This window comes from Mchenga conophoros, linkage group LG17 (genome assembly GCF_057382185.1).
Source record: "Mchenga conophoros isolate Kocher_MC1m ecotype Shallow Benthic linkage group LG17, M_conophoros_male_GT1.1, whole genome shotgun sequence".
Classification (NCBI taxonomy): Eukaryota; Metazoa; Chordata; class Actinopteri; order Cichliformes; family Cichlidae; genus Mchenga; species Mchenga conophoros.
The window spans coordinates 1,603,628-1,627,531 of NC_140542.1; the positions used below are offsets into that span (position 1 = coordinate 1,603,628).

General features: G+C 49.3%; 1 protein-coding gene across 5 annotated transcripts in view; it reads right to left on the reverse strand.

Annotated features, from left to right (window-relative positions):
* Nucleotides 1-23,904, reverse strand: part of sbf1 (SET binding factor 1) — a 53,557-nt gene that overhangs the window by 6,020 nt on the left and 23,633 nt on the right. The window contains exons 6-36 of one of the 5 annotated variants that reach the window (XM_085252990.1): nucleotides 23,601-23,678; nucleotides 20,252-20,281; nucleotides 18,938-19,043; nucleotides 18,330-18,462; nucleotides 18,132-18,240; nucleotides 16,402-16,515; nucleotides 13,425-13,502; nucleotides 13,133-13,246; nucleotides 12,131-12,259; nucleotides 9,721-9,819; nucleotides 9,421-9,628; nucleotides 9,071-9,183; nucleotides 8,820-8,969; nucleotides 8,344-8,412; nucleotides 8,087-8,248; nucleotides 7,726-7,991; nucleotides 7,198-7,370; nucleotides 7,036-7,109; nucleotides 6,100-6,292; nucleotides 5,902-6,029; nucleotides 5,640-5,815; nucleotides 3,470-3,606; nucleotides 3,134-3,341; nucleotides 2,848-3,044; nucleotides 2,472-2,609; nucleotides 2,294-2,389; nucleotides 1,486-1,560; nucleotides 911-1,083; nucleotides 321-497; nucleotides 141-242; nucleotides 1-60 (exon numbers count right to left, since the gene is read on the reverse strand). The exon at nucleotides 1-60 is cut by the window's left edge and continues 126 nt beyond it. In XM_085252990.1, the coding sequence (XP_085109116.1) occupies nucleotides 1-60; nucleotides 141-242; nucleotides 321-497; nucleotides 911-1,083; nucleotides 1,486-1,560; nucleotides 2,294-2,389; nucleotides 2,472-2,609; nucleotides 2,848-3,044; nucleotides 3,134-3,341; nucleotides 3,470-3,606; nucleotides 5,640-5,815; nucleotides 5,902-6,029; nucleotides 6,100-6,292; nucleotides 7,036-7,109; nucleotides 7,198-7,370; nucleotides 7,726-7,991; nucleotides 8,087-8,248; nucleotides 8,344-8,412; nucleotides 8,820-8,969; nucleotides 9,071-9,183; nucleotides 9,421-9,628; nucleotides 9,721-9,819; nucleotides 12,131-12,259; nucleotides 13,133-13,246; nucleotides 13,425-13,502; nucleotides 16,402-16,515; nucleotides 18,132-18,240; nucleotides 18,330-18,462; nucleotides 18,938-19,043; nucleotides 20,252-20,281; nucleotides 23,601-23,678 (4,065 nt within the window). The remainder of the gene's footprint in view (nucleotides 61-140; nucleotides 243-320; nucleotides 498-910; nucleotides 1,084-1,485; nucleotides 1,561-2,293; nucleotides 2,390-2,471; nucleotides 2,610-2,847; nucleotides 3,045-3,133; nucleotides 3,342-3,469; nucleotides 3,607-5,639; nucleotides 5,816-5,901; nucleotides 6,030-6,099; nucleotides 6,293-7,035; nucleotides 7,110-7,197; nucleotides 7,371-7,725; nucleotides 7,992-8,086; nucleotides 8,249-8,343; nucleotides 8,413-8,819; nucleotides 8,970-9,070; nucleotides 9,184-9,420; nucleotides 9,629-9,720; nucleotides 9,820-12,130; nucleotides 12,260-13,132; nucleotides 13,247-13,424; nucleotides 13,503-16,401; nucleotides 16,516-18,131; nucleotides 18,241-18,329; nucleotides 18,463-18,937; nucleotides 19,044-20,251; nucleotides 20,282-23,600; nucleotides 23,679-23,904) is intronic. The other 4 variants (XM_085252993.1, XM_085252991.1, XM_085252992.1 and 1 more) reach the window with 4 other exon arrangements.

Consider the following 23,904-nt stretch of genomic DNA (forward strand, 5'->3'; position numbering starts at 1 on the left):
CCGGAAACCATCGAATGTCCTGTAGTAGGGATCAGAGAGCAGCTGCACCAGGGACACCACCTGCAGAGAGATGCAGCATCACACACTCTGCCCCCTCGCAGCTCGCTCTAACAAAACCAAGCAGCCAGCATCTGTCAGACCTGCGTGGTGACGTCCCAGCCGTCCTCCAGGCTGACCATGACTGACGAGCCCGTGTCCAGGAGCTCCACCACCAGCACCGACACCTGCAGCACCCTGTGGAGCTGAACGCACACACGCAGTCAGCACAAATAAGAGTCGCGTGGACGAGAATCAGCTGAGAAACACAAAGCGCGACGTACCAGCGCCATCCACTCGGACTCCTCCAGGCAGCGCAGGAAGCTCATGCTGGGGTCGGAGGTCGAGGAGCTCGGCACGCAGGCTTTCATCAGCTTCTTGAAGCTGTTCTTCACCTGCCGCACGTCGCACACCTCGATGGGGACCACCTCCCAGTGCTGGAACGAGTCCTGCTTCCCTCCCTGAGGACAACACGGTTATTGTTGAAGACACCAAAGCACATTTGTTTTCTGCCCTCTTCCCCCTCGAGCTGCGAGCAACACGTTAATGTAGCGGCCAACACGTGTGTCAGTCTCAGGGTTTATGTCCTGCGTGTACGTGCTGACTGTTAGCGTGACAGAATGACGGCTCTGCTGAGGTTGTTTTTCCTCTCGGTGAGCGAACAAACCTCAGAGGTTTCTGACTGCAGTTTAGCTCCAGAGTGGATCTGCAGTGTCAGTTTGAAGCTCGCAGGGGTTACTGTGCATGTGTCGGAGTACTGCTGACACCCAGAGTCTCAGCTACAGGCAGGTTGTAACCCAGCGCTTTGTATTTGTATTTATGTCAGTTGTCAGAGTCGTGCCAGCTAGCTTCAGCTCTTAGTGTAGGGACTTACCTTGAGCTGAGCTTTGTCCCCGATGATGTAGAGGTACGCCTTCTGCTGGCGGAGGAACATCGCCTCGCTCGGCCCCCCGTTGGGCTGTGGAGACTCTTTCCCAGCCAGACGTGTCCCCACATCTGGGTTGTAGGCACTTAGACGTCCGCTGCCTCGGATACTGCCCCATTTACCTGCAGTTTTAGCACAAACACACACCAGAGTCTTTAGAGCCTGTCGATGTTAGATGCCATTAAAGCATCGCTCCACTCTATAACAACCTGAGCTGTACAGGAGTGGAAGCATCCTTTAATTTGTCTACAGTGTCCATGGCTACAGGCGGCCATGCTGGTGATGAAGGTCTAACTGTTGCTGACATTCAGCAGCGAGAAGAATCAAACAGTAAACAACAAACAGACGTCAGACAGCAAAGCTGCTGCTGCAGCAGCATGCACACTGAAGAACAAGCAACAGCTCATTAGTCCTCAGAGACAGCACGCTACCAGGAGGATGCCAGACACACAGACGCTACTGTTAGACATCTGATTGGTTAGAAAGGAGTGGTAGAGGGGAGTCAGGGGCGTGGCCTACTGTACCTCTAGCAGGGTTCCTGGCCTTGCCAGACACTTTGGGCTGAGAGAGGGAGATGACTTTGGCCCTTTGACCCAGAGCTGAGGTCAAACAACAAAGATGGCCAATTAACCAACAATGGAGTCACACACACACAGACACACACACACACACACACAGACACACACACACACACACACACTCACACTCTCTCTCACACACACACACACTCTCTCTCACACACACACACACTCTCTCTCACACACACACACAGACACACACACTCTCAGACACACACACACACTCTCTCACACACACACACACTCTCTCTCACACACACACACACACACACACAGACACACACACACACAGACACACACACTCTCAGACACACACACACACTCTCTCACACACACACTCTCTCACACACACACACTCTCTCACACACACACACACTCTCTCACACACACACACACACACACACACACTCTCTCACACACACACACACACACACACACACTCTCTCACACACACACACACACACACTCTCTCACACACACACTCTCTCACACACACACACACACTCTCTCACACACACACACACACTCTCTCACACACACACACACTCTCACACACACACTCTCTCACACACACACACACACTCTCTCACACACACACACACACTCTCTCTCACACACACACACACACACACACACACACACACACACACACACACTGAACATTAGGATGGATGTACTGTAGCCTCGTCCTGGTCCAGTCCCCTGGACAGCCTCCTGCAGCTACACAGAGCAGTGCAGGCGGAGAGCCTCTCACCTCCTCTGCTGAAGGTTCCAGGAGCGTCCTCCTTGGCGCCCATCACCTGCTTCATCAGAGCTCCGATCTTGGGCTGCCTCAGCTTATCTGATGAGTCTGTGAACAAAGGAACCATTAGCTCTGTGACCCCGCAGTCACGTGGCAGTAGATGGTCGCGTCTGCGAGTCACTCCACCTACCAGACGTGTTCATGTGTGTGGATGTGAAGCCACTCAGCGTGTTTCTGCCACTGTTCTCACTGTAAGAAGGCATGGAGCTGATGATGGCCTGGAGATACTTCTCCTGCTCCAGACTGGTGGAGTCGGCCTGAGAGGGCACTGCACAGAGAGGAGACGCTCAGTGCTTCAGAAGGCCGTTCCTTTCACACCACAGCACATGTTAGCGTGGTTACAGGGCACACAGTGGCAGCGGATGAGACGAAAGCACCTCTGTGCGCCTGCGAAGGGTCGGCCGGGCTGGCCTCAGGTTTGACAAACTAAAAGTACTAAACTGCTAAGAAAGGAGGTCATCAGTCAGCTACCATCCTCTGCATCAACAACACATGAATCAGGTTACCTGCAGTGGGGGCATTGGGAGACTTGAAGAAGCCCACCACCCCCTTGGCGTGAAGCCCCGCTGAGCGCAGCAGGACGGCCTTGGTCCGTGGATTCCTCCAGCACACCACAGGGAAGCGGTTCTGTCGGTAGCAGCGACAGATTCTGTTGATAGTTGAGTCTGGGATGCTCTGAGGGACGATCAGCAGGCCGGGGTAGCTGCGGCACACACCACACGCGGTGAGTCACGTGACACAGACTAACTATACATGGACCAGTCTCCTGCTGTACGATCCACTGCGCCCTACCTCCTGCACACGGTGTACATGCGGTTAGCGGTGGAAATCCTGAAGGGCTCGTTCTTAGACCGCGTCAGGCTGTTGCTAAGCGTCCCCAAACCCAGACGCTGGTAGTCACGACAACAGGCTCGCTCTACAACGTTGCTCATGGTCTGTCTGTCTGACGAGCGGATGGTGGAGGACAGGGTCAGGGAGCTCTGGTCCACTTCCTCTGACACTGTGGAGATAAACAGCGGCGCTCACAGAGTCTGCACTGAACAACCATTCACGTCTGAAGAAGTTAACGTTCGGGGAAGTCTGCCAAAATAAAGGCTGACGTGGTGAAAGTGCGGTGGTGTAAACTACCTGAGATTTCATCTTCATCCAGCTCTGACTGGAAGCTGCTCCTGTTCTCCCAGGTGGGAGGAGAGTACTTCTTCCTGGTCACATATTGGCGGCCAATGGTTCTCTTGGCACTCTTCACCAGGTTCTTGGAAAGAGTCCTGAAACAAACAAAGGAACACGACGTTGAAATAAGCCACAGGCCTCGGCGTGGGCCTCCTGATGAATCGACTCGCACTTGTGCGTCATGTTGTGTCACAGAGACAGTGAATGGAGGGTTTGTAGCACACAGTGCAGAGAGGAAGCCGCTGTGGTCCACCGACTAATTATTCAAAAGCCTTTTTCCTGCACTCCTCATAGTCTCTTTACTGTGTGTGTGCGTGTCTGTGTGTGTGTCTGTCTGTGTGTGTCTGTGTGTCTGTGTGTGTGTCTGTGTGTCTGTGCGTGTCTGTGTGCGTGTGTCTGTGTGCGTGTGTCTGTGTGCGTGTGTCTGTGTGTGTCTGTCTGTGTGTGTCTGTCTGTGTGTGTCTGTCTGTGTGTGTCTGTGTGTGTGTGTGTCTGTCTGTGTGTGTGTGTCTGTGTGTGTGTCTGTCTGTGTGTGTCTGTGTCTGTCTGTCTGTGTGTGTCTGTCTGTGTGTGTCTGTCTGTGTGTGTGTGCGTGTGTGTGTCTGTCTGTGTGTGTCTGTCTGTGTGTGTCTGTGTCTGTCTGTGTGTGTCTGTCTGTGTGTGTCTGTCTGTGTGTGTGTGTGTCTGTCTGTGTGTGTGTGTGTCTGTCTGTGTGTGTGTGCGTGTGTGTGTCTGTCTGTGTGTGTCTGTCTGTGTGTGTCTGTGTCTGTGTGTCTGTGTCTGTCTGTGTGTCTGTGTCTGTCTGTGTCTGTGTGTGTGTGTCTGTGTGTCTGTGTGCGTGTGTGTGTGTCTGTCTGTGTGTGTCTGTGTGTCTGTGTGTGCGTGTCTGTGTGTGTCTGTGTGCGTGTCTGTGTGTGTGTGTCTGTGTGTCTGTGTGTGTGTGTCTGTGTGTGCGTGTCTGTGTGTCTGTGTGTCTGTGTGTGCGTGTCTGTGTGCGTCTGTGTGCGTGTCTGTGTGTGTGTGTCTGTCTGTGTGTGTCTGTGCGTCTGTGTGTGCGTGTCTGTGTGCGTGTGTCTGTGTGCGTGTGTCTGTGTGCGTGTCTGTGTGCGTGTGTCTGTGTGCGTGTCTGTGTGCGTGTGTCTGTGTGTGTGTGTCTGTGTGCGTGTGTCTGTGTGTGTGTGTCTGTCTGTGTGTGTGTGTCTGTCTGTGTGTCTGTGTCTGTCTGTGTGTGTGTCTGTCTGTGTGTGTCTGTGTGTCTGTGTCTGTCTGTCTGTGTGTGTCTGTGTCTGTCTGTGTGTGTGTGTGTCTGTCTGTGTGCGTGTGTCTGTGTGTCTGTGTGCGTCTGTGTGCGTGTGTCTGTGTGCGTGTCTGTGTGCGTGTGTCTGTGTGCGTGTGTCTGTGTGCGTGTCTGTGTGCGTGTGTCTGTGTCTGTGTGTGTCTGTCTGTGTCTGTGTGTCTGTCTGTGTGTGTGTGTCTGTCTGTGTGTGTGTCTGTCTGTGTGTGTGTGTGTCTGTCTGTGTGTGTCTGTGTGTCTGTGTCTGTCTGTGTGTGTGTGTCTGTGTGTGTCTGTCTGTGTGCGTGTGTGTGTCTGTGTGCGTGTGTGTGTCTGTCTGTGTGTGTCTGTGTGTCTGTGTGTGTCTGTGTGTGTGTCTGACTGTGTCTGTGTGTGTCTGTGTGTGTCTGTGTGCGTGTTTCTGTGTGTGTTTCTGTGTGTGTGTCTGTGTGCGTGTTTCTGTGTGTGTGTCTGTGTGTGTGTCTGTGTGTGTCACTGAAAGCTTACTGAGACTTTAAATAAGAGACCAATGAAAGCTCAGGGAGCTTGTGCCCACAGACCAACAGAGACAGAAAGCTTTCTAAACCCGGTGTGGACTGTGATGTCAGGGTGGGCGGGGCTGAGGGGGCGTTCCTGGTGCAAATGGAACGCATCAACTGTATCCGAGGTCCTGCATGAACATTCAGGAGCTCGAGGTAAACCTGAAGGCCTCAGCAGAGCGCAGCAGCACTGACGTTCCTGATCTTACAGCTGTGTCACCTGCTGGCCCACCCACAGTGACGGGTCAGTGATCTAACACGACTGATGGCGCTCTCCTTCTATTCACAGCGTCAGCTTCAGTCCCTCCACACTTACTTGAGCGACTGGTTCTTGTCCTTCGTCTTGTGCTCCACCACCATTTTGCCACTCTGACCCACAGTGAAGGCGAAGGTGCCCTGCACATGCTGAGGGTAACGCAGTTTGTGCAAATGCTTCCTGAAAACTTCCGCCAGATCGGACGCCACCTCCTCATCAAAGGCAATCTTCATAAGCTACACAGAGACAGAGACAACACGAGGTCAGAGCGCCAGCTTCTAGTTTGGCTGAGAGCTGATCGGCGTGATTCTGAGGAAGGTACCTGGAAGGTGCAGGACCGCAGCTGGAGCCCCTCCTGGACAAACTGGTCCATCGTTAACGAGACCGATATCCTCTTCTCCTTTGTCAGGGAGGCGACGGGGAAGGAGCGAGTGACTGCCTGCTCTCCAACTGCAGGAGGACACCGCGGTCAGCGACAGAACGGGACAATCGACAGAGCTGCAGCCAAAATTCCTCTTACCCAGTGGATCGGTGGGCGTGCCCTTGAAGATGAGCCGGTACGTGGTAAGGAAGATGGCGCCCTCCGCTGGCAGTAGAGGCGGACCTCCCATTAGCCCCGTGGCCTCCTCGCGCCCATCGGGGATTAGGTGAACACGCATGCCTTCCATCACCAGCTCCTCGCCAGGCAACAGAGTCGGCCTCAGCAGCTTGGGCTGAAAGACAGAGAGCGACAGAGATGACCCCGTGCTACGACATCACAGCCAAACATGGCCGACAGACATCTAAAACTACATGCGCTTATCTTAGTCACAGGAACACACTTTGTTAAAGAACCACTGCAACCGTTGCATGCTTTCACACCCGTGCTGAGGGCAACCTGCACCAGTGCATGAGCCCACAGACACACAGAGAAACATGTCACAATGTGCAGCGATGGTCTCAGTGGGCCGACTGCTGAACAAGAGCAAATAAGAAGCTGGCTTTTTCCTCTAGACCCTTACATCACTTCCTGTCCTCCGGCGAGGCCTGGGAGGTTTCTAAAGAGCGGAAATCAATTACAGCTTTGGTAGCGTGTCGCAATAACACCCTGAGCCACAAGTTCAGCTGTTATTCGCCTGACCCTGCATGCTGCGAGAGCAGGGCAGAGATGGAGGGCGCCCTTCCTGGATCAAGCTCACATACAGCCGCCCATCATGAACAGCACCCTTCAGATGGAAGGCACGCAGCTCTGAAGGCCCTGGGAGAGCCGCTCCGGCCTCAGATAGCAGACCGCACACCCCACATGCACGGCTCCGGCGTGCTGCGAGTCACACGCTTCTGTCTGCAGCTGACAGACGTACCTGCCGTGGCGCTTTGAGCCTGAGCTGAAGGGATTGGTGAAGAGGGGAGTGGGCGGGGCTGGTTGGGGTTCTGCATGGCCTTTGTCCAGTGGGATGTAAAAACATGAATTGGTTACCTTTTGGATGGGAGGCAGTCTCTTACTCTCCCTGTGGACTGCTTCCAACGTCTCGATGTGCATTTGAACGATATCTGCAGAGTGAGAGTGCAGAGACAGCGTGAGGCTCGAGTGCTTCATGCGTGTGGCTGACACGAGGCAGACGCGGCGATTCGTCCATACCTGGTATCATGGCGTGGAGAGCTTTGAGGTGCTCGTTGGTCACGCCGCTCTCGTTGCACACTTTATCGACAAAGCGGTTAATGAAGCGCACCACAGAGTTGGCCACGTCTGAGCTCTCTGCGTCTTCGAAGCCGCTCTCCGTGTCGTAGCTTTCCGCCATGCTGCCTGCAATGCTGCAACACAAACACACGCTCTGAGCACGGACGAAGCCCCAGCTGATCGAACAACTCGATGTAAACAATAACTCCACACTCATGGGCGATGCCCGTGCTGGTCACAGAATAAAAGGAACGGTCTCTGTTTTAAAGACAGATGTTGGGATTTCACAATAAAAGCCTGTCTTACTAAACACAAAGTGAATGTGACAAAAACAGACATTTTATGTCTCAGCCAATCAGCCGCTTTGAGTGTGACAGTGTTTGATGACACTAAGACATGCTTAGCTGGATTGTGTGAAGATAAAAACATGTTTCTAAAGAGTTGTTTGTACTGTGGGCGCGCCCTCTGTGGGCAGACGGGCGCTCCTACCTGTTTGTGACGTAGCTGTTGCTGACGCTCTCCACGTCTCCGAGGCCGGAGCTCCGCAGCAGCCGGTTCTTGCTGGTGTCCAGCGGGAGCAGCAGGTAGCTCATCCTGTTGGCGTAGTGGATGGCCTGGCTGAATACCGTGCTCTCCTCCTTCTGCACGCGCTCCATCTGCATTTCTTTGCTGAGCGTCGGCCACAGCCGGCTCTGCTCTGACGCCAGCTCCAGGGCGCCGATTTCCCTTCTGTTGCCCGAGGCGACGTGCTGTTCCTGAGAACACATCGGGATGGACAAAGCTCCGTCAGTTAGACGGTGAACTTTTAATCACGTGTGCGGAGCATGGGACATGCGGGCGCTCTGCTCACCGAGTTGTTGTGCTGCCCTCCGTCCTCCGTCTCCAGGTACAGGTGTCGGATGTGGTTCTGCACGTCGCTGTAGAACATGGCCTCCCAGAACTGCATGTTGGTCCACACCATGTGCTCCTGCACACAGCTGTAGGCAAACTGGGTGACGCCTGCTCCCAGTTTCTGTCAGACAGAACACAGACGTCCAATCACAGGCTCAGTAACACCTCAAGCTGTACAGTGTGGGCGAACTCTCATTTTAGGAAGGATGCACTCACTCTGCAGAAGGCTGTGACCAGGGGAAGAAGCGCCGCCGCGATCCCGTGTTCATCCATGTGTGAACAGTCCTGAACAGAAAGAGCAGGAAAGCACTGAGCTCCAAAACAACGAAGCACAGAGACGTGTGTGAGGCTTCACGCTTGACCTGCAAAGACTTCTATGACATGTGATCAGCCTGTATACACCTCCAACAGAAGAAACGGCTCGTGTTTAAGAGCATCTGCTCTGGCAACAGCCAGGTCGGCGAGCTGCAGCTGTGGAAACCTGACGAGTGAACAACAGTAACACAGCTGTTACTGTCACTCTGACGAGGCTGAATCCATTCTACAGGAAGTCAAAGCTGCCACCTGATGTCAGTATGGGTCACACTCTGAACACTTCCCATAATGCCGTTCAGCGGCTTGTTTTGTGACGCCCACAGGCACGTCCTCGTGGTGTGCTTCGACACTATCAGGCCCCTTGTGTGCCGGCTCACCTGTAAGGTGCAGTTCATCATGCGCACAATGTAGTCAAACTGCTGGTCATCCAGCACAGCTCGGTTCTGCAGGACATGTTGATTGAGCTCCTGAGTCAAACACACGCGAGCTGCCCGACCCTTCAACGCCCGCAGCACCGCTGGCATCAGCTGCACAGACGACGTGACAAACGACCACGATCAACACACAAAAACAGCCTGCAGACCGAACAAAGTTTGTGAGTGCGTCACAGACACACACGCGTCTTTACCTTCTTGGCCTCCAGCATTTTGTTCTCAAAAATGTACGTGATGCAGTTCCTGACCACCTCCAGCCTGCGAGCGCTGTTCGCCATCACGTTGCCGTTCCTGTCCACGATATCTCCTGTGGAGCAAAGGGCGTCAGACTCGCCACAGCACAGAAGCTACGCCTCCTACGCACGCACTGTCAGACTGTATGAGGTTAACACAGGAAGTTTAAGATGCACGTAAGCAGGGTCAGCGCCAACTCAGAGCGGGTGTTGGCCGCCTTCAGTTAACCTCACGTTACAGTTTCACCACACTGAGGCTTCGGCCGATATGAGTTTGCAGTCGGGTCACGTGCATGCTAAGAACAGCTCACCCAGCGGCGGCCCAGATGGCACCATGCTCTTGAGCTCCGGCTTGACGGCGGGAGGTGCGGTCTTGAGCTTGGCAGCAGCGTGATCGATGAACAGCTGCACCGCTACGTCGTCCAGCATGGGGAACGGCGCCCGATTCTGTGCGTTGTTCTGACTGTTTTCTGACGGTCGCTGGATTTTGTGCATGGCCACAGCGGGGTAGGGATTCTCCTGAGAAAACAGAAAGACGGCGATCGTTGAAGGAAGAACGGAGGAATGGCGACAAACAGAAACCGTAAGAAAGTTCAATCGATGAAACGCACATTTTTGAAGAGCTGCTCTGCAACCTCCTTGGCATGGTTCATGACTTTGTGCGGACAGGCCTCCTCTTGTCGTATCCGCTCCACCTGGTTTGCTACCAGCTGTAGAAAGAGGACAGCAGTGATGTTAGTAGCTTTCTTCCGTATCTGAGCCACACTGTGCTCAGTGACCAACGATCGTGTCTAGGGCTGCTCAATTAATCAAATTTTACGCTCCGTGTTGTGTAACTACTTTTAAATCCCTGTAGAACCTGAACCCTGTAAGCTAGCGCAATAATTGTTTTTGCATATGAAACCGGAGGAGTTGTACTTACATCTGATGCCATCAGCTTGTCCTCGGTCACGGTTTCCTTCCACATAAAGCTTTGCAAAAACTGCATAAAAAGCGCTTGCAGGAACAAAAACATAATATTCCAGAAACACGCTTTGCCGATCCGATCAGCTGTTGGTAACACTTCCCACAGTGAAACAGACGTCAGCGCGAACGATCGCATGTCCGCCATTTCCTGTCCGAAACTGGAAGTGACGTCATTTTCGCGGAAAATGTAGTTTTTTTACTTGTAGGCCTTAAAAGCCTATACTGGTGTTTTTATAAGTCATGTTTGACTTTTCTGAATAGTTGCTGGGATGCTTAGAACTCAAACTTCACTGCTGGAAATAGTTTATTTGATGCACCTGCTGTTTTCTTTGCAAATTTGCATCATAGGATTGTTTTTCGTTTTTTCTGCAGTATATAAAAATTGGTGTATCTCCAAAATCAGTAAAAATATAATATAAGCTCTGGCGGACTTGGTTCTATGGTAGGTCGTAAGGGTTAAATAAATATCGTCAAATAATCGAGATCTCAATTTCAGTGAAAATAATCGTGATTATCATTTTTGCCATAATCGAGCAGCCCTAATCGTGTCATCGGTGCACCAGGTTGGAACGTTTTCAGTTACGTCAGTAAAGGTTTGTGTGACAGCTGTTCATGGTAAATGCACTGATTCTTATACAGCGCGTCTCTACTCTCCCGGAGTGCTCAAAGCCCTCTATACAACATTCACACCCACTCATACAAGCACTTCCTTCTATACTTAAGTGCAATCTAAGCATTCACACTCCGCTGGACTCATTAGAAGGCAGCGGGGGGTTAGTTTCTTGCCCGAGGATACTTGGCAGACTGGGGAAGCCAAGCATCGAACCACCAACCTTCCAGTCAGTAGCTGATCTGCTCTACCGCCTGAGCCACACTTGTTGACTAGTCACGATTACGTCGACTATCAAAATAGCCGATGCGTCGTTTGAAGCTTTGTAAGATCCTGAAATTTAAGAGTGTAGTAACAGACTGAAACAGAAGGTGGTAGCACTGCATGTACAAGCTGGAAGAAGAAGCAGAAGAAGCAGAAGAAGAAGAAGCAGAAGAAGAAGAAGAAGAAGCAGAAGAAGAAGAAGCAGAAGCAGAAGAAGAAGCAGAAGCAGAAGAAGAAGCAGAAGAAGAAGAAGAAGCAGAAGAAGAAGAAGAAGCAGAAGAAGAAGAAGAAGCAGAAGAAGAAGAAGCAGAAGAAGAAGAAGAAGCAGAAGAAGAAGAAGCAGAAGAAGCAGAAGCAGAAGAAGAAGAAGCAGAAGAAGAAGAAGCAGAAGAAGAAGAAGCAGAAGAAGAAGAAGCAGAAGCAGAAGAAGAAGAAGCAGAAGAAGAAGAAGCAGAAGCAGAAGAAGAAGAAGCAGAAGAAGAAGAAGCAGAAGAAGCAGAAGAAGAAGAAGCAGAAGAAGAAGAAGCAGAAGAAGAAGAAGCAGAAGCAGAAGAAGAAGAAGCAGAAGAAGAAGAAGCAGAAGCAGAAGAAGAAGCAGAAGAAGCAGAAGAAGAAGAAGAAGCAGAAGAAGAAGAAGCAGAAGAAGAAGAAGCAGAAGCAGAAGAAGAAGAAGCAGAAGAAGAAGAAGCAGAAGAAGAAGAAGCAGAAGAAGAAGAAGCAGAAGCAGAAGAAGAAGAAGCAGAAGAAGAAGAAGCAGAAGAAGCAGAAGAAGAAGAAGAAGCAGAAGAAGAAGAAGCAGAAGAAGAAGAAGCAGAAGAAGAAGCAGAAGAAGAAGAAGCAGAAGAAGCAGATTTGAAGGATGGGTCGGCGTATCCTTCGTGGCCCACCATGTCCCAGAATGTTGTCTGAGCACCGTCAGTAATGTAAACATGTTTAACAACAACATTGTTATTGGGGGGAAATCCTTTCAAATCGACCTATCAGCTGCCTCCACACAGGTAAGTCCTGGGAGCCACATGCTGCACGGCCTCCTGGCTGATTGCTTCTTCCCAGAGGAGACTCAAACATGTGCTGACATGTCAGCTTAACACGTTTTTCCACTCGTAGCTGTCATGAACTACTGTGCTCTGCGATCGCACAAACAGGAGCGAACGGGTAGATGTTTGTGTTGAAAGACTCACGTCATCAAACAGGTCGGTGGCTCTGTAGGGGGGACCTCTCTCCGACACAAAGCCGGCGAACGCCATGCCGTCTAACACCTTGGTGAGGAAGTCGTCCTCTGACAGCGCCCTCTGGCCCAGGAAGGCAGCCTGTGGAAAAACGTTAGCAGCAATCAAGACTCTTTGACCACACAATGACCTGGAAAAGCTCATCCATGCCTTTGTAACGTCAAGGCTAGATTATTGTAATTCACTTTATTTTGGTCTCCACTCTACCCTTCTACATAGATTACAGACAGTCCAGAATGCCGCTGCACGCATTCTAACTAAAACTAAGAAGTTTGCTCACATCACTCCTGTCCTTGCTGATCTGCACTGGTTCCCTGTGAAATTTCGTATTCAATTAAAAATTCTGTTGCTTACTTTTAAAATTACTAATAACACAGGACCAAGCTATCTTAAGGAACTCTTAAACTCATATGCTCCTGCGAGGGCTTCAAGATCATCCTCACAGTTATTGTTGGTTCAGCCCAGATCTCGTTTGAAGTCTAGAGGTGATCGAGCGTTTGCTCTAGCTGCACCTGAGCTGTGGAATAATCTCCCGATTGGCATCCGGGCGTCTGACTCTATTCAATCTTTTAAATCACAGCTTAAAACATATCTGTTTGAACTTGCTTTTTCTACCAGTTAAATCCTGGCCTTGTTTGCAGTGAGTTATTCTATTAATTTTTCTGTTTGTCTTGCGTTGTCTATGTTCTCTATCACTGTGTTTGATGGTACAGCTTTACTTTGCTATAGCTATGTGCTATAGTTTACTCTTATTAGTGGTTTTTACCTGTGAACATAATTCCACACTTATATGACTCTGATGTTATAGTGTTAATTGTTTTATTCTTTTATGTAAAGCACTTTGGCATGCCCTTGGCTTTTAAATGTGCTCTATAAATAAAGATTGTTGTTGTTGTTCTTTGTTTCCTTGGATGCACATTAACAGCGGTGTGCTGTGCCAGGACATTCCTGTACCTTATGGAAGCGAATCACAGGCTCTGGGTGAATGCGGATGATATGTAAACACCAGCGATAGCCCTGGAAGAGCCGAGCGAACAGCCACAGAAAGACCGCTCGGATCTCCTTGTCCTGAAACGCACACAGTAAAGACGACTGTCACACAGAGGAACTGAAAGAGTCTGGAAGCCTGAACCTGCCAGAGTTTATGACCTCCACCACCTCTTATGCCATCGATATAAGACAAAAACACTAATGCTGGTGTTGTGTAATTACAGCGTATGAATCACTACATGAGTTTACTCCTTGCCTGGATTTTGAGAGCAGAGGGTTGCGTGGACTGTGGGGGGAATGCATGATCGGCAACTTCCAGCTCCGGATCCAAAACCTGCAGGAACAGAAAACAAAGTCCATCACTGCTGACCACAAGTCTCTGCTGCTGATTCCTGCTGATACGGACAACAGCACAAACTCACCGTTTTCAGAGTGATGGAGCTCTGAGCTTGTATTCACTAGACTACGTGGTTAAAGCACATTTACTACACAGGTGCAAAGTTTCCTGTCAGATGTGAACAACATCTGGGAAAGCTCAGAAGAAGAGTAAGTCAGTGGCAGAGTGTGCAGACACACATCATCCTTGGTTACAGCTTTTAGGCTCAGAACAAATTCATCTGGCTAAGTGTAAGGACAGCTGAGCAGCTAAGCCCTGGTTTAGGGTTGCTATCCAACCGTCTCCAGCATCAGCGTGGTTCCTGGAGCAGCAGCACACTGATCAGCTTCACACGCAGGGCTGTCAGTGTGGCAGATATCTGCTGTGCCTGGACTTTGTGTGTCAGAGTTGGATCTGTTTTCATCGCTCTGCCAGCTGAGGCCTATAACCCAGTGAACTATCAGAGCAGCGTTAGCACCACAGCAGTCTCAGGGTTAAGAGTCATGAAGCACACAGAACGGCGCAGTGACAAAAACAAAACTTTCAAAATAAATTATTTTTCTATTAAATCGATCCATTCCTTTGAGCCCTGACGTCTTTGGTATGTGGCCTAAGTCAGCAGGGCCAAGTTCAGTGTCTCTCTGGAGGGCACAGAGCTGTCGAATGATGCTGCTGCAATAACATCTGTGGCTCATCGATGTAGACTGAGACAGTGAGCACATAAGACCAAACTGAACCCAACACGACTGTAAGGAAGAGGACTCCCTTACTGCATTTATTTATATTGTATTGTCTGTATAGCACTTGAGGATCAGATACAGATAACTGCTCGTTTATGTACGAGGCATTCCTGTTTATCCAAGTCTGAGGTACGTCCCACAATCAGGGGAATTTACGATGAATCCAGCTGCAACATGCAACCACAACTAAGAGTTTGGATCATGGCAGTGCAGCACAGTGCAGGCTAAAAACACTCTTCAGGACACACAAGCGTTCTGTAGCTCTTCATCTTAGCTGACGTTTTCTAAAGCAGCACACGGTCTAACAGGTTACTCCACAACACACCTACCAGCGCTGCACTTGTGCATCTCAGTATTAGCATCCTTACTGCAGTGTAAGCTCTCAGCACTGAAACAGACAACGATTAAAATCGTTCGGCACTCCTCTCTCACGTTACTGTTGATGAGTGTCTAAAAAGAAACCGTACTGTGAGTGTCCGTGGGAAGAGCCTGACAAGTTCAAATACCAGGCTGCATGTCTGCGCTGAAAATGCAAAGCACCCTCCTCCAAATAAACACCCTCTACCCTTTGTCTCCGTGCACACAGAAGCTCAGTCGTTTACTCCAAGAGACATTATCTAAAAGGCAGAACAGAGTTTATCTGGCAGACATGTGAGTGTTTAGTTTGACTTGTCATCACTCGATAAAAGAAAACTACTGTTGATCTAAATGTTTCGACAGGACGAAACTCTAACTGGGGAAACACAAGATCGTTTATCCAGAAATGGAACATGTTCAAACACAAAACTGTGTTTAAATACAGCAGACCAGGACCACTACTGAGGTCCTTTTACCTTTGACTTCGTATTCAAGCATGCGCTTCTGTTTATCCTGTGGAACAAATCAGGTTCCAGTTATGTTGATGTGACATGTGCTGCACAGGGACAGCAGCAGCAGCTCAGGCCTCCGTGATATCTGCACATCTGTGTTTCACTCTCAGCTTCACTGTCAACGAGTTACAAAGTTTGTCCATGTTTCATGTGCAGGAAAAGGACAAAGCATGAAAAGCAAAGGGCTGTGAGTATTATATGACCGCTGTATAACTGTATCAGACGGCGCGTGAGCAACACTTTGTGTTTACATATTATTTCTCACTACACTTTACTCATGGCTGAGACTGTAAAATGACTGCATATCCAGTAAACTGCTCATAAACTGGGTATCACTTCCTGTAGCTCAAACCGATTTACTCACAGCTGATATGGTTACGAGCATGAACAGCTTTGCTGTATCATCTCCATTGTTATGAGATTTGCACAAAGCAAACAGAGCTGACAAAGGAAGCAGGAAGAAAAATCGATGTATTGGGCCTTTATCAATAATAAGGAAGCTGGAGGCATTTATAAAAAGTGTTTCTCAGAAAGGGCAGGTGCTGCAGTGCTGGAAGGAGGTGAAGAACAGCTTGATAAGAACACAAGAACAGTGTTTGGTTGGTGAGCGCGCTGCATCCAAGCAGCGGGGCTTAAAAAAGGGGAAATCCTATCAGTGACATAACCATTCAAATGTAGTAATAAGCAAAGGACTGCAGCGCTGTGCCTCAGTACAAACCGACCTCTGTGGTTGTGCATTTATCAGATAACTCAGCACTAAGGCTGCATTTCCACAGTTAAGGTGACGACACACTCGGCACTTCTTAAATGTATCTGACTTTTTTGGCAGGTATAAAAAAAAAAAATCATACTTGGAAATGATCTCCACCCCAGTCAAGCCCAACAAGAACACACTGCTGTGCAGTATTTCAGACGTGATTAATGATAAAGTCCCGCCTTAAATGCTTTCAATGCATCCCTGCTTGTATTTACATGTTTTTACTTCAATAACATTGCAGTCAGAGACGACTGCTTGGAGTCTATCAGGGCTTTTTACACAGGGACTGGAGCACTGGACAAAACCGCTTATTCCTTTCAGCTGAAGTCAATACTAGGAAAGAGAAGCACTTCCTGAACATGTTACTGGCACCTAATCCCATAAAGAGCACTGGGAAGTCTGGTGGTAGAAACCACCCACGTGATGCTACTGAGACTTCCCAGTAATCGTGTGCATTGTGGCTTTGGGTGTGTTTAAGCTGCAGCTCTTACCATGGAGAGTGCCGTCTGGGTCTGCTGGAGCAGAGGTTCAGGCAGCAGGGAGATGTGGACGCACTCGGGGATGGTAACTGTGCCTCCATCCAGGTCGGCAATGATCACGTCCAGCTGCACACGCACACACACACACACACACACGCACACGATTAACATCTGTGCTTCAGGGAGTGCTGATAAGAAGTGAAACAGGAGCTGATTAGATCAAGTGGAAGACAAACACAGTGGCCTCTGAGCAGCTGCTCGTTACATGACCCAGTCGATCAAACCACAGAGCGCACAGTCACATATCAGTGACACACAACCACTGCTCTTACAGCAATAAAGGTAGAAAACACAGCCCCCTGTAGCTAAAGGCTGTGATGGGGCAGCACGCAGCCACACGTGATGAGTCCCGCTAACGCCATCATCAGGCCTCAACCTGGTTTCCTCGATCGTGACACTGAATCACCAACTACTGTCCTGGACGCTGATGTGTCTCGGCCGAGTTTACAAAGACGACTACGTGACAAAGCGATGCATCTACCAAGGTTAGCAGGTAGCAAACAGCTGGATGGCAGCAGCTTAAAGACGGATCCGCGGGTCAGTACGAGCTCACACGACTCACAGCTACGAGCCGCGTCAGAGCTTTTCTTATTGACGTGCATTTCACAGAGAAAGCTGTCCCTGTGTGACTGTGTGAAACTATGAAACGCGCCCTTTGTCCTCTAAACACTACGATATCACACACCTACCCCAGCCTGCAGCAGCTGTGTGTAGAGTGCACTGTGCAGGGATGTGGGATTGTTTCAGTGCTGATACAGCGCCGGGTTGGCACAGATGGCTGTGTGTCGCTAACCTGCTCTCGTGTTCATTTCCCTTCCACAGCTGTTTGATAACTGTCGTACACAAAATGTTTACAGTGGCGAACGCAGCTCACAAACCTCCTTTAGACACGCGTGTCGTGGCGAGCAGTCATCACTGACACAGACACGTGACGTCCGCCTTAAAAACAAAAGCTTTCTGGTGTCAGCGCTGAAGCTCCACAGCTGTGATCAGACGTTTACACTCATCGAACGTTTACTCTGGTCCCTCTCCACTCAGCATTAAACTAGTTCCCACTAGTGTCTGTGGGTGCCTTGTGTGAAAGCCTGCACTGGCCATCAACAGCATCTGGTTCAGGTGGAACTCACTAAGAGACGCTGTGTGGAGTCACACGTGTGCACACATTTCTTGCTTTATCAAGAACACTGTTCAATAACTTCACCTACAGAAATCATTAAAAGGCCCAAATCACAAGGACAGCAGCTTTAGCCAAACCCAAGCAAGCGTTCGTTCATCGTCCCCTCAAAGACAGCTCCGTCTTTTTAGAACACGCGCTTCCTGTCCCCGGACAGCGCTCCCTGCCGACACACTTCCAAATACTGCTGATGTCACTTTAATCATATATAAGCTCACAAAACATCAACACGTTAAAGGATATCCAAGTACATTTTTTAAATAAAATGCTCGACTATTCCAATGCTCAAGATAAGCCCCGCCTCCCTCTGTACAGCTGGTGGTTGTTAAAGGAAAGCTCCGTCAGGTCGATGACACACGACAACACTCCTGTCTGGGTTCTTTCCTCAGCAAAGCTTTAAGACACAGGTTCAGCCTTACCATTGCTGACACTGCTCTTTGCTGTCGCACTGATGAAAACTACCTCGTGTAGCCTCATATTCACTAAGCTGCAAACAGTGAGGACCCACCAGCTCTTGAGTCTCAGAGCGGAAGAAGGAATTGACACCAATGATGAAGGGCGTGGGGGTGCTCAGGACCTCGAGGAGTTTTCCAGGTAGGATGGGAATGTAAGTGAAGCTGAGAAAACACAACAACAAGAGACTTTACACACGTCCTGCACTCAGCAGTGTCTACACTGTGGCTTCATCAACAGGAGTGGGACATACCTGTATTTGAGAGGAAACATGATGGCCAGCAGTGCCCGGCAGGCGTCCGTTAGTCTCTGGTAGCTGCTGGACAGGAACAGGATTTTATGCTCCGTCAGGGCGGCGCAGAACAGACAGAGAACATTGGCGATACCTGAGGGAGGACAGAGGACGTGTCATCCACCTCACCTGCTGCATGCATGCACAGAAATATTGGTGATTTGAAGTTTCATCATATTTGATAGGGTTGAAGGTTCTCATGTCTTTTAAACTGCAGAATCAACCTGCATTTATTCTTTGAACACTAAAAGTGTAAAACTGTAAGCAAACTATCCTCTGATTGGCTGGCTCTCAGAAACAGAAGGTCTGAGCAGCAGGTCGTGGCCACAGCCATGTGTGAGATGCATATGGAGATATCCATGTTCTTCATGCAGAGCAAAGAGGATAAAAAGGTCTAACATGGAGAGTTTGTGTTTAACACTGACAGAAAATGAAGCCACGGGTCTTCCCCGGCCTGTAGCAGACACGTTTTATCACAAAGATCACGCACAGTATTGTTTACATGGATCTCACATGAGGTGACATTGCTCACGAAGTAACAGAGCAGTAATTTTCATATGTGCTCGTACCGAGCTGTCTGAAGAGCTGGGCCACACTGCTGCCACTGACAGGAAGAGACTCGTTGATCGGAGTCTGGATGACTTGCCGGTCGCCAGCACCTAATGTTATAGTCCGCTAAACATAAGAGAGGAGAGAAAAGAAGGATTTGAAAGCGGGTGTGAAAACGGCAGATTAATGGTGGTGGTCAGAGTCGGGGTTTGGCGGCGTGGTTTAATCACAACTGTGTATGTCCACAGAGCGGAGTGATTCAGAGACAGAGATGGAGAATCCCAGAAGCTTAGCAGCTACGTGACAAATTAAACACAAGCCATTCCAGCTGATCGGGATGTGAATGGGGCCGGGCGGGACTCCAAGCCAACGACCTTACTGAAAACACCAGCAGCACCACCCTATCAAACAGGTCCCAGAAACACAGCAGGTGTCATGCGCGACTTTTCCACTGCAGCCTAACGTGTGGAAAGCAGCTGAATTCATGAAGATTGAACTGAACTCTGTTTAAACAGAGAAATCATTGATGATGCCAATTATCATCTTACAATTATTTCCTTTGTTACCGACCACAAAACTTTGTAGAACTGAAGCTTGCTGTACACAGCAGATGGGCCAATACATATGGGTCTGTGTTTGCTGGAATAACAAGCAGAGTGAAAACTGATGACTCAGTACTGTAGCACTACAGACAGACACACTGATGACTGCAGCACAAAGGCTTCGTGGGCTCATTACAGATCCACTTCCACCTTTGGCTGACCGGCCGTGGAGCACCAGCTGGGGGAAGGTGCAGCATTATCTCATGCTCTGTACAGCAGCAGCGATAGCGGCAGCAGCCACAGATGAGCTGTTAGTAGTTCAATGCTGTGATCCAACATCTGATCATCGCTGTGGTCTGAAGGCGTGTGAGGTTTGACAGTAAGGATGCGCCCACACGTGCTTCTTAATGCACCGAGGACAGAATGTATTTGTGGCAGGAGGCCACTGGTTTCAGCAGGGCCTTAGAAACCCATTCCAAACTGGATGCTGTGGTGTCACAGCTGAGCCAATCACAGCCCTCCTCAGAGCCACTGCTGTCAACTGGGAAAAAACCAACCAGTCAATGGTCAGGTCATTTTGGTTACATGGAAATAAAATGACAAGAAACTAATCACTGTATGCGAAATAATCAGGTGTTGGTCACATATTGAGTCTATATCAAAGCTTTTGATTGGTCCTTCTGTCACAGGACGTGTGCATGGACTGCCTGAAGGAAACGGGTGGAGAAAAGGAAGCAGAGTCAATGGAAAGCTGATTGGTAGCGAGGGGAGAACAAAGTCAGGCTGGCGTACCAAACTCTCCTCTCTCTGCTCCTGGCCCGGCTACACAAGCACCCAGCAGAGACGCACAAACACACACCAACAGGATAAGACAGGTTAGCAACAACGAGCGAAGGCACAAAGTGCCCAAACTTAACATCATGACAGTATCAGCACAGCAAAACAACAAAGAGGCACAAACAACACACTGAAGGATGACACACGTGTGTGCAAAGAAAGTGCATTACTGAGCAGGAGCAGCAACGGATGATTCATAACTTAAAATACACACAGCAGTGACACAACACCTTCATTTGTTTTACAGCTAACAGTAACCAGAGTAACGGGGGAGGCTGCAGATTACATTAATTTTACTCAGGCTTAACACACACACACACACGGACACACACAGACACACACACACAGACACACACACAGACACACACACGGACACACACACACACACACACACAGACACAGACACACACACACACACACACACACACACACACACACACAGTAGGCCTGTTTGGCTTATCAGACTAGAAGTGGAGCGACCTGGTAAGCAGCTGGGCTCTCTGCCCGGGAACTTTGATTCCAAAACTGGAAACCGCAGCACTGAAATCACCTTCCAGCAGGATCCCGACACAAACAAAGCCAAAAGAAAAGAACAGTTCACGACTACGTGCCACGCTAACAGCAGGTCTGCTTTCAGCATCACACTTGGCAGCACGACGGACAGTGTCAACAAGAAAATTCCCTGTTTCTGGAATCATATGAAGCAATTCCAGAGGCAGATCTGTTCCTGTAATCTCTAATGAAAAACCGTCTGCTTGTTCCAGTAAAGTCAGAGTAAACACGGGGACGTCCAACGCTGCCACACACATGCACATACAGTGGGAGGTGGGACTGAGTTGCTGGGACTCTCTAAGGCTGCGTTCAAACTGCAGGCAAAAGCGCATCAAATCCGACTTTTTTGACCCTGTGCGACTCATATCCAATCATGGTGTGACAGTGTGAACGGCACAAATCCGACCTGGGTCACTTTCATATGTGGTCCTGAATCCAATACATCTCCGATGTTTTAGAAAGCGACTGCTGTTTGATGGTCACGTCGCATTAAATCCGTCTTTTACGTCACTGACACGAGACAGACGCCAATTATCAGCGCCGGAGAAGACATGGTGAACGCTTCCTGACCATCCAGTGTAGATGTCAGTGAAACTGTTGGGAAGACAACGTTGGAGAAACGTGAACATTTTATTTGTACTGTATAATCTGCAGATTCTGACAGAAATCTGCAGCTATCCTTTGAAGCAGCGCTCCTCTGAAACAGCAACAAGGATCATTATTAGGTTATCGACATTATTATGTAAATAACAAAATAACTTAAAGCAAAAATTGGGAAACAAGTCCTCATATGAAGGCCATCAGTCACACATACTGTTGCTCTGGGTCTAAACAGAGCGCGTTGTGTGTGACGTCTTCTTTTGCGCATGCGCCGCTTTGAGCGTTCACACTAGAGCGCGTTTGCTGTCGCATTTTATTTGTAGTGTGAACGAGCAGACAAAAACATCAGATTTGATCAAAAAATCTGAACTGAGCATCAAGACCTGCAGAGTGAACGTAGCCTAAGTTCTTGTAGTCTGGTCTTGGGTCAGAACGACTGCACGACGTCCATTCTTGTCTAAGGGCAGTGTTGCTGATCAAAAGCTGACGCTCCACGTGTCATACTGAGCTCAAAGTATTAGAGCTGCGTAAACTGTTGCTACAGATGAATCTATGCTGTTGTAAGATCCTGTCTGAGTCATACACTTGCTTAAAAAGTGGTGTGTGTGTGTGTGTGTGTGTGTGTGTGTGTGTGTGTGTGTGTGTGTGTGTGTAAAATGGCATTCATTTATTCATAAATATCATTTTCTGAAATACTGTGATCTAACTGAGGATGCATCGCTCAGCCCTAGTATAGCTTTAGGCCTGTTAGTATGTGTTACAGGGCGCGTGGCTGGACTACAGCAGGGTTTCAGCTTTAAATCCAGGGTAAGCATTACCTCTTTAGGAATTGCAGCCATTTTTATGGCTCCAAAGGATCCAAAGTATTGGGACAGTTGGCCGAGCAGTTTCATGAACAGGTGAGGCCTCATTATTTCATAAATGAAGCAGATACAGAGCTTCGGTGCAGGAGGCTCTTTAGGCAGAGAAACACAACAGCAACAAAAATCCTGCCACAGAAGCGGCCAAATAAACAACCTACGTTCTGGTGCCAGACCAAATGCTGAGCAACATCACGAGGGCGGGAAGACTACGAAAGACAGCTGAAGCAGATCATCACAAAGGTCTTTCATTGGTGAAGGAAGACCGAGTGAAGACCACTCCTGAGGAGGTTAGGGTTAGGTAAGTATCTACACAGGGTCCTAACCCCGTGCACTGCACCGCTGTCCCTTTGTGTCGCTTGCAAGCTCGCAGTCAGACCTGGGATCCAGTTTGGATCGTTCTCGGCCTCCAGGTGACGTTATAATCACACATAATCGAGCGCAGCTACGAGGCCCTCTGGCTGATCCAATCCAGCAACCACACTAAAGAAAGAGGCGGCTGCTACTGCATGCTGCTTAGATTACGGTAGATTAATACAGCTTTGTGCTTCATCTACGCAGCACCTCAGGAGAGGGGTTTGATAACGTGCTACATGGAAATGTGCTCTAAAGGTGAACTGTGCGTAAGCTACAGCGTGTCTGACTGAATACTTCTGATGCACATCAGTGTCATGTTGCTGCAGTTGGTTTGTCGTCTGTGGCGAGCGTTTAGTTACTTTGTGCAGGTGCCCTGCGCTCCTCCGAGCGCTGCTTGTGCGTGCTGGCAGAGCAGCAAACTCTCCTGTGTTCTGTGTGATGAAGGAGCGCGCGTGCACTGATGAGTGTGAGTGGAGACGTGGGCTAGCTTCACTGTTTGGGTCTTATGTGTGTTAATACTGATTAAATCTGATTCTCTCATTCAGACGCGGCGCTACCCGACAGGAAGCCATCTGCCATCCCATATGGTCGCCAAGCAACAAACTACGAACTGCACAGCAACTTGAATGTGTGTAAAGGTGTTCGTGTGCATGTGTCACCGAGGCGGGGAAAGAACGAGGAACTAATCCGTGCTTTTAAACGCTGCTGCAGCAAATCAAGCTGATGGCAAACAAAAGAAGCTTGAAATGAAGAACATGATGTAAACAAACAGAAAACCAGGTCAGCTGAAGCACCATCAGTCACAAATGATTTGAAACGACTGCAAGAAAGATTCCTTTAAAGAAAACAGAAACAATGGCGGCCTGTTGGATGAACAGAATCAATCACATCGAGCTGCTTGCTGATTGGTGAAGCTTGGAGAACATGAAAGTTACCTGGAGACAGGCCAGCAGCCAGTCACAGGCCAGGACCTGAGGAACTCTGTCTAAACTACAAACTGGGGCCTCATCTGTCTGTAACACAGAGGAACCAGGGTACAGTAGGGCGCACACAAATGACACACACGGGTTACAACATCTGGAGCAGGAAGTGTCAGCTAGTGTAGTTCAGAGAAAATACACACTTCCTGCTGTACGTGCACCGTGACACGAGTCATCTGTGTTTAAAAACAGATTATTAGATCACAGTTTCCAGGTGGTGGAATTAAAATAAACATGACCTTAAAAGAAAATATGAAAA